Source organism: Balaenoptera physalus (genome assembly GCF_965194825.1).
Source record: "Balaenoptera physalus genome assembly, chromosome: 2".
NCBI classification, from domain to species: Eukaryota; Metazoa; Chordata; class Mammalia; order Artiodactyla; family Balaenopteridae; genus Balaenoptera; species Balaenoptera physalus.
Genome location: NC_138883.1, coordinates 1,815,251 through 1,824,955, shown reverse-complemented (window position 1 = coordinate 1,824,955; position 9,705 = coordinate 1,815,251). Strand labels below are relative to the sequence as shown.

The 9,705-nt window shown below is 58.2% G+C and overlaps 1 protein-coding gene across 8 annotated transcripts in view; it reads right to left on the bottom strand.

The window, feature by feature from the left end:
- The window catches only part of LOC309655671 (uncharacterized protein), a gene marked incomplete at its 3' end in the record, with an annotated part of 193,088 nt that extends 190,447 nt beyond the window's left edge, over positions 1-2,641 (bottom strand). The window contains exons 1-5 of one of the 8 annotated variants that reach the window (XM_082451110.1): positions 2,182-2,216; positions 1,652-1,797; positions 1,061-1,176; positions 903-938; positions 94-202 (exon numbers count right to left, since the gene is read on the bottom strand). In XM_082451110.1, the coding sequence (XP_082307236.1) occupies positions 94-202; positions 903-938; positions 1,061-1,132 (217 nt within the window). In that variant the 5' untranslated portion in view covers positions 1,133-1,176; positions 1,652-1,797; positions 2,182-2,216. The other 7 variants (XM_082451113.1, XM_082451109.1, XM_082451111.1 and 4 more) reach the window with 7 other exon arrangements.
- Between the last annotated feature and the right edge of the window lie 7,064 nt (positions 2,642-9,705).

Here is a 9,705-nt window from a genome sequence, read left to right as displayed (position 1 = left end):
GGGCCCTGGGGCTCCAGAGCCGGAGGCCCTGCAGTTGCCGGTGGGCCGGGACCCTCAGAAGGCCAGGGGGCGGCAGGACCGTTGGACAAGTACCTGGACAATTGGAGAGCGCCTTCCGCATCCCACGGCCGGTGCCCATCTCCACGTCCTCCGTGGCGCCCGGCACACAGCAGCTGACCAGACACAGCCACCCGCTTTGGCTCTGCTTCCGAGGGACGGGGGACGGGATGGGGCAGAGCCTGTGCTCACGGCCACGCCACACTCAGCACGTCTCCCAGGCCCCGCGGAGCCCAGATTGTGAGAGCTGCGGTGCCTCAAGTTACCCCACATGGGCCCTCCCTCCCAGAAAGCCTGCCAGTGGAGAAGTGCCCACTGGAGCCCGGTGTCCCTGGGGGAGAGCACTCGCTGCGCTGGCGTTCCCCCAAGTGGGTCATCGAGGGCAGGGGAGAGGCTTCTGCCAGCGGGGCAGATGTGGGGAGCTCCCCTCCAGGCCCCCTGTTCTCAGGCCCCTCCACACACTTGGGGGATGCAGAGCCCTACAATGAGCGGCTCCTGGACTGGGCAGGCATCCCAGAAAGCTCTGGAAAGTCTCAGGCATCTGTTTGGAAAGTTCCCCAGGGCCATTCCTCAGAGAATGGCCAAGTCGCAGCAGGGGAGTAAAGGGCCGCCCTCCTCGCCCCCAGCGCCGCGCGAGGGGGGGTAGCCCCGGGGATAACAAAGTTGAAGGGTCACCTGCCAGGCGCTAGCTTCCATCCCGCGATGCCCCCGAATGGGCACTGGCCCATCTTCCTTCCCACTTTACAGCTGAAGAAACTAAGGCCCAGGCCTGTGCTCAGGGTCCCAGGCGGGCACGTGGCAGAGCTGGGCTACCAGCCCGCCTGGCACTGCACCGGCCCCCTCACCTCTTGAAGGTAGTGCCACCGGGAGAGGTCGCCGGGCTGGCGGGAGACGCGGGAGTGAGGCGAGGCTCGGCGAGGGCGGGGTACACGTGCAAGGTGCCCGGAGCCCCTCGGGGTCTCGGAGGGGCCGGAGCTGCGTGGCTCGCACCCGGTGATTTCACTTGGGGTGGCGCTCCAGCTCCCAACGGCCCATCTCCTGTCGCTGGGATCCCAGGGTTATCACTGGGAAACATCTCTGATTTAGGCCGTTATCCACGTTTACCCAGTGTCTTCCGTCCTAAGATCAGATTTCTCAGTTAGGGCCGCCCTCACCCCAGATACAGGTCACACCTCAATACCTCCTGCTGCAAGTGGGGGGCCCAGGCGCTGGTACTGGTCACCTCTTCCTCTCCACTCTTACCAGTCCCCTCTGGCGCCGGCGACAGAGGCAGTGTGGAGGGAGGGGTCTGCCCCGGCCTGGGCTGCACCAGGGCCGAGAACAGGGGACAGGAGAGGTGGGGTCTTTCTGCCCATGCGGTGACGGGGGGCAGGAGCTCCCAAGCTCACTGTCTTGGTCACACACCTCTGTGCCCCCTCCCCCCAGTTCCTGCCCCCACACACTGCCACTCAGGCCAGTGGACTCAGCAGAGACGTGGGGTGTAGAGTCCCAGCTCCACCATGGAGCGCCGTGTGACCTCTGAGAAGTCACTGCCTCTCTTTGAGCCTCAGTTTCCCCAACTGCAAATGGAAACGATGAAACCTTTGCTACTCACTTTACTGGGTGGTGGTGCAGGTAAACCACACACAGCACGTGTGACAAGGTCTAGAGGGTCCGTCACAACTCGGTGGCTGCATCCGGCCTGGGACCAGCCTGGGCTCCCGAGCCCAGAGGACACTGGGGTGCAGCTGGCGGCACGGCCTTGTGTGGCCACCCCGGACTTAGCCAAACGATGGTGACCACCGCCCGCTGCCCACCCACCCCTGGGCCGCACCAGTGGCTCAGGGTGTGGGCCGAGGACTTTAGGGGTCACCTCCCTCCAAATTTTCTCTTTCCTAAAGCTTGGACTCCGCCATTAGCCCCCAGTGGGCAGCTCTGCTGCCCCAACACGTCCAGGTGACTAAAGCGGGCAGGCCGGGGCGCATGGGGCTGCGGGGTGCCGGCCCAGGGCTCTTGCCGGGCGTGGAGGGGACGCGGACAGGAATGTCGTGCCCTGGCTCCCCTGCCGCCCAGGGTGGGGAGTGTGGGCGCAGGATGGGGCTTCCAGCGTGGGCTCTGAGGAGGGGTCCGGGCTGCCCTCCTTACCCTCTGGGAGGAGACAGCGTCTGAGAACCAGAAACCTGCCGGCGCCTCCTCACCCTCCCTCTAGTTTCACTTTCCATTTGTTCCCCTCCTCCCCTCTCCCATGAAGTTCCCTTTGAAGTGAGAAGGGACACGGATGGGCGTGTCCAGCCGGCCCTCCCGCCACCCATGGACGGTACCCGGGTCCCGGGCTTCTGCCGGCTCCGGTCCTCACCTGGGCACCAACTCGGCCGCCGTCCCCACCTCCCCGCAGTGAGCCCGGGCGCCCCGGGTCCCTGGCGGGACGGTGCGGGTATGGTCCCCGGGCTCGGAGCGTGGACCCCAGGGGCGCCGGGGGCGGCGGGCCGGGCGGGGCCGGGAGGCCGGTGAGTCAGGGCCACCCCCGCGTGGGCGCGCCGAGCAGGTACCCGGGCCGCGGACGACCGGCCGCGCGACCTGCCGGCCCGGGAGCCGCCCCGCCCGGAAAAACCGGTCGGGCCGGCGCGGCGCGGGCGCATTCCGGCGGCGGGGGAGGGCGGCCACCCGCTTAAAAGGCGCCGAGGCGCTGGCCGCCGCCGCCGCACGGACGCACCGCCGGGCATCGCGGGGCCGTGGGCGGAGGGGACGCGCCGCCGGGACGGCTGGGCTCGCGGGGGCTCGTCGGGCGCGGTCGGGCGGGCGGGGCTGGGTCCGGCGGCCGCGCTCCCGCTGCGTGTCCGGGCGTCGGGGCGCGCGGCCGGGGTCCCGGGCGGCGGGGCTCTTCTCTCCACAGCGCGGCGGACGCGGATCGCGCGCTGGGTTCAGTGGTTCTTAACAGTTCAACAGTTCTGTAGCGCAATTGTGAAATGTTTAGGACCACTAGACCCGGCGGGCCTGCACGCAGCGACAGTAATGGAGCGGCCCACGCGCGGCCCGGGAGCAGGGCCGGGGCGGGGGCGCCTGGAAGGAGCCCTCGGACCCTGCGCCGCGCACCCCAGGCCGGCCCGGGCCCTCCGTACCTCGCCCGGCAGACCCCGAGGCCGGGCCTGGGGCCGAGCGCAGCGGAAGGCGGCCGGGCGTGATGGCGCCGAGCGCTGGGAAGCGCTGGGAAGCCCTGGGAAGGGCTGGGAAGCCCTGGGAAAGGCTGGGAAGCGCTGGGAAGCCCTGGGAAAGGCTGGGAAGCCCTGGGAAGCCCTGGGAAGCCCTGGGAAGCGCTGGGAAGGGCTGGGAAGCCCTGTGAAGGGCTGGGGTTCGGGCGCGCCGGACCCACGCTCCTGGCGCGCTGCCTGAGCGGAGACGCCACTGCTGTCCTCCTGCAGCCCGAGCACACCCCCCAGCCCCCCGCCCCTTGAAACTCCGTCGGCTTCCGAGCCGGGCCCTGGCGGTGGCCGCGCGGGGTGAAGGAGCTCTCCTAGCCCCCGGCCTCCCGGTCCTGGTGACGCGGCGGCCGCGCCCTCCGGGGCGGGAGTGGGTCGTGGGCTCGCTGGGGGAGAGCTGGAGCCTTCGCTTCGCAGAGGGCGCGTGCGGGGCGATTGCAGGGGCCCAGTGAGAGCGTGTGGAATGAATGAAGGACCCCCAGGGACAGAAACGTGGGTTGGGAGGAAGTTGGGAGACCACGCCCCGGGTAGGGGAACAGGCCCGCGGACTCGGTCGGCCGGACCGCCTTGGCCAGGGCGTCCCCTCTGCAGTGCGTCCTGGGAGCACGCGCCCGATAGGTCCCGTGGGAGCCGCGGGAGCCCGCGTATCTCTGGGAGGGGCTGGCCCCGGGAGGGGCTCAGCAAAGTGTCACCCCATTCCCACCTCCCGCCAGGGCGAGGCGTCCCTCCCGGAGGATGAGACCGACCTGCCCGGGAGCCTGCCTGGCCCGCGGGTCTGGCGCCACCCTCTGGGGAGGGAAGGTCCCTGCCTCCTTGGCCCCGGGTGTAGGGGAGCCGAAGGGCCTGGATGGTGGGTCGGACAGGCCTGGGTTTGAGGCCCACCGGAGGCGCGCGGACCAGCTGGATGGCTTTGGGCCAGTCACCAGCTCGTGAGTGTGGTGGTGGTGGTGGTTCGGGGGGTGGGAGGGGCGGATGCCAGGCCCCTACAGGGTGGGTGTGAGGACAGGAGACGTGGTGTGGAGGGAGAGAGGTGGCCGCAGAAGGATGTGGCCCCAGCCCGGGCTGTGGGCCCTCTGGCTGCCTGGGGGAGGGGGTCGTGTTCCCGGCGTGAGGGTCCACCTTCCAGCCAGCACTTTCCCCTTTTGCTCAGTAAACTCCACTGCAGCCGCCTCTCGGGAGCACAGCAGGGCCAGGCCGGGTCCGCGGTGCTCTGAGGGGCCCGGAGGGTCTCAGCAAGGATGCTGACGCTGTCTCCTGACCGCCAGTGGCAGCTTCATTCGACAGTGTTCTTCCTGCGCCGCCTGCTGTGCTCCCAGCAGCCCAGAGGCAGGGGCTCCCCTGCTGGGGTCCAGGTGAGGGGTCATGGGGTGTTACCTAGTCTGTGGTCTGGAATCATTTTGTACGATGTGAATATATACATTACAGACTGATGAAAATAAACATATGTTCTAAAGCATCATCGTGTCCTGGGGCTGGCTGTCCTTTCTCCCCCAGGCCTCGTCGTGGTCTCTTCTTCTTCCTTCCAACCCCAGAGGAAGAGAAATGAGGACAGTTGTGTAGGGGGTGGCCAGGTCCTCACCTGGCCTGGCTGCCAGCCTCTGCCTTGCCTCTGGCCCCGTGGCCTCCCAGCAAGCCCCAAGCCCCAACCAGCTTTCTCTTAGTTGGGGAAGGGACATCTCCTGAAACCTTCTCCCACCTCCCTGACCCAGGCCCCTGGGCCCCTCCCCACCCCCTTCTGTTCTGAGCTGCTGCCTTGAGGAGCCGGGCTGGGGAGACGGCTTGGTCCCGGGGCCCCAATTTCAGGCGGCTCCACCCGCTTCCAGCCTCACCCCATACTGGCGCCTGGCTGGCTGCTACCATGCCCAGCCTGGCTGGGCTCTGGTCACCGGGAGGGGCAAGGTTGGAGGGCTTAGGGGCTGAAGTGATGGAGGACCCTCCTCGGCCGTACCCACCCCCTCCCCCATCCTGGCACGGGCTGAGAGTCAGTCGTGGTTACAAGCCTTGCCGCCCATAAGCAAGTGACCGTGGCAATTCCCTCCTCTCAGAGAGCACATTGCTTCCTCTGGCAGCGGGGCTGGTAGTGCCCATCTCGTGGGGCTCACTGCAGGGCCACTCCCAGAGCGCTGATGTGGGGCAGAGCTAGAGCTTATCGCAGGGACGGTAATACCTCGTGGGGGAGGGCCGGTGGGGGGAAGACCCCAGGTAGCAATGGGGTGGGGCCTCACCCCACGCCCCCTCGGTCCCTGGGGCTTTCTGTGACAAGCCCTGTCTCTCCTGACATACATTGCCCCCTGCCCCTGCCCCCCGACACCTCTCCTCTCTCTGGCAGATGATACTCAGGGCCCCAGTACCCATTCTCGTTAGCAATGGAAGCCCCTCGTGTCCACTGGGCACTTGGCCCCCTGCGCTGCTAGTGTGGGGCTCTGGCCTGCCTCTACTTCCTCTTTCCCCTTTCCGGGTGGAACCAGGCTACTGTGGTGCTAAGCCCGCCCTGGCCTTGCAGACAGAGGACCACCCTGGGCCATGGCAGAGCCTCCCTGGATGAGGCTGACCAACTCATCAAGGTTTGCCTGGGACTTTCAGGTTTTAACACTAGAAATCTCATGTTCTGGGCACCCTCTTTGTCCAGGGCAAACTGGGACAGCTGGTCACCCCACCCTGGACCAGTTCGGGGGATCCGCCACCCTGGTTCCTGGGACCACTTACCAGCTTGTCTTTTCCACAAGAGAAATTAACCTTCTGTCTTTTTAAAGCCACTGTTATTTTGGTCTCTATTAAAGTAGCTAAACCAGTCTTCTGAGCGAGTGGTCTCCAGCTTTGCCATGTGGCTGTCACCGGGAGGGCTGGTGAAGATCGCCAGGCCCAGGCTCAGAGGAGCAGGATGGCAGGGAACCTGCGCCTTGGCCAGGTTCCCAGGCGATTCTGACCGAGGCCCGAGGCAGGGAACCACTGTCTTAAGTAGTAGATCTCAGCAAGAGAAAAGAATTGGAGGAATGAGGGTGGACAGACCCCCGAACCTGCGGCTTGTGGAGATGTCCCGAGCCTCTAATCCCCAGGGGAGCAAGAGCCCAGAACAGACACTGCCTGTCAGTCCCTCTGTCCCCAGCATCCCTGCCCGAGTCCCTACTGCACGGGCAACCTGCTGCGGGCTCCCCCCAGGCTACAGCGAGTCTAACTCCAAGTGCCTCTGAGGTTGAGAATCTTCATAGAGGAGGAGGGGCAGATGACAGTTCCCTACTTCCTCCACATCCTCAGTGACTTGGTGAGTGTCCACTGTGATGGGCTCTCTGAGCATCTGCTGTGGTTCTTAAAGACTGCAGGGCACACAGATGGGAGGGGACACGTCCAAGAGAGCTTTCCTCAAGCCCTCCAGTCGTTGGGGATCACTCTTTTTATTTTTTTTGGAAGTCTTATTTTATTTTATTTTTTAATCATAACTCATCTAAAAAAATAGCTCTGAAATTGCAATGGATACTATTGAATACACATAGTTGATGACTTTAATCAGGTATTCTTTTTTTTTTTAACATCTTTGTTGGAGTATAATTGCTTTACAACGGTGTGTTAGTTTCTGCCTTATAACAAAGTGAATCAGCTACACATATACATATATCCCCATATCTCCTCCCTCTTGCATCTCCCTCCCACCCTCCCTATCCCACCCCTCTAGGTGGTCACAAAGCACCGAGCTGATCTCCCTGTGCTATGCGGCTGCTTCCCACCAACTGTCTGTTTTACGTTTGGTAGTGTATATATGTCCATGCCACTCTCTCACTTTGTCCCAGCTTACCCTTCCCCCTCCCCGTGTCCTCAAGTCCATTCTCTACGTCTGTGTCTTTATTCCTGTCCTGCCCCTAGGTTCTTCAGAACCATTTTTTTTTTAAGATTCCATGTATATGTGTTAGCATACGGTATTTGTTTTTCTCTCTCTGACTTACTTCACTCTGCATGACAGACTCTGGGTCCATCCACCTCACTACAAACAACTCAGTTTCGTTGCTTTTTATGGCTGAGCAATATTCCATTGTCTATGGAGCTCACCCTTGTCTTTATTTTTTCAGTGTCTAGAGGTGTAATTAACATATAGTAAAATGTACAATGTATGTTTAAAGTGTACAATCTGATGACTTTTGCCATATGCATACATCCATGAAACCATCTCCATTATCAAGGTAAGCAGCAGATCCACCACCCAATGGGGTTAATCTGGCCCTTTGCGATTACTTCCTCCCTTCCCCAACACCCCCCCACCCCTGACCCGAAGTTTTCTTTCTTGGAAGGTTTTCAAATGCACATTCAATATCTTTAATGGATATAGGACTATTTGGTTTATCTATTTCTTCTCAGGGGAGTTTTATCAGTTTGTATCTTTCAAGGAATTTGTTTATTTAATCTAAGTTGTCAGATTTATTGGTATAAAGTTATTCATGATAGTCCATTATTATTCGTTTGGCATCTGTAGAATCTGTACAATGTCCCATCTCACATTCTTTTATTTTTTCAAAATTGTATTTATTTATTTATCTGCCCAGCATACGGGATCTTAGTTCCCTGACCAGGGATTGAACCCGTGCCCCCCTGCAGTGGCTTATACTTGGAGTCTTAACTGCTGGACCACCAGGGAAGTCCCCTCGCCTTCTTTTTTTTTTTTATAAACCCAAACTCCCTGATGGTTTTCAGGGAGGATTTTTTTTTTAAGATTTTTAAAGTTATTATTTATTTTATTTATTTTTGGCTGTGTCAGGTCTTAGTTGCGGCACCAGGATCTTCACTGAGGCATGAGGGATCTTTTGTTGTGGCATGCAGGCTTCTCTCTAGCTGTGGCGTGCAGTTTCCAGGGCGCATGGGCTCTGTAGTTGTGGCATGTGGGCTCTCTTGTTGAGGTGCACAAGCTCAGTAGTTGTGGCGCACGGGCTCAGTTGCCCCACGGCATGTGGGATCTTAGTTCCCTGACCAGGAATCGAACCTGTGTCCCCTGCATTGTAAGGTGGATTCTTTACCACTGGACCACCAGGGAAGTCCCCCCTCCCATTCTTAATATTGATGATTTTGTGTTTTCTCAGCCTGGCTAGAGGTTTATCATTTTTATTGATCATCTGAAAGAACCCACTTTGAGTTTGATTAATGTTCTCTATTATTTTTCTGTTTTCTATTTAATTGATTTCCACTCTTTTATCTGTTATTTCCCTTCTTCTATTTACTTTAGGTTTTGTTTGTTCTGCTTTTCTAGCTTCTTAAGATGGTGTCTGTTAGGCCATTTGAGGTTGACCCAAAGCTCCCTGAAGCTCTGTTCATTGTTGTTGGTTTTTTTTAATATTGATTGATTGATTGATTGATTTGGCTGTGCCAGGTCTTAGTTGCGGCACGTGGGATCTTTGTTGCTGTGTTAGGGATCTTTAGTTGCGGCATGCGGGATCTAGTTCCCCGACCAGGGATGGAACCCGGGCCCCCTGCATTGGGAGCACGGAGTCTTAACCACTGCACCACCAGGGGAGTCCCTCTGTTCATTGTTTACAGTTTTGTTTTCTCTGTGTTTCACTTTGGATAGTTTCTATTTCTAGCTAAATAATTGCTTCTTCTGCAGTGTCTAATTGGTATTAATTACATCAGTGTAATTGTCGTCCTGGACATTATATTTTCCATCTATGGAAGTTCGATTGGGTCTGTTTAATAGTGTCATCTCTGCTTAATGTATTTAAGCATTCCTAGATCTTCTTGAACATACTGAAATAGTTACAAAAATAGTTTTAAGGTTCTTGTGAACTGATTTTATCATCTGCATCATTTCTGGGTCTGTTTCTTTGTGTGTGTGTTTGTGTGTGTGTGTGTGTGTGTGTGTGTTATTTATTAATTTATTTATTGAAGTATAGTTGATTTACAGTATTGTGTTCGTTTCAGGTGTACAGCAAAGGGATTCAGTTATGTGTGTGTGTGTATACATACATCTATCTATCTATCTATCTATCTATCTATCTATCTATCTATCTATCTATTCTTTTTCAGATTCTTTTGCTTTATAGGGATATTGATATTGAGGGACTTCCCTGGCGGTCCAGTGGTAAAGAATCTACCTTCTAATGCAGGGGATGCGGGTTCAATCCCTGGTCAAGGACCTAAGATCCCACATGCCACAGGGCAACTAAGCCCGCGCACCACAACTACTGAGCTCGTGAGCCTCAACGAGAGAGCCCGCGTGCTGCAAACTACAGAGCCCACGTGCTCTGGAACCCTCATGCCACAACTAGAGAAAAGAAAACCCACACGCCACAACTAGAGAGAAGCCTGTGTGCCGCAACGAAAGATCAGGCATGCCTCAGCGAAGATCCCACATGCCACAACTAAGACCTGACGCAGCCAAAAAAAAAAAACAAAAAAAACCCAGAATTAAAAAACCCCAAGATATTGAATATAGTTACCTGTGCTATACAGTAAATCCTTGTTGTTTATCTATTCTATATATAGTAGCGTGTAT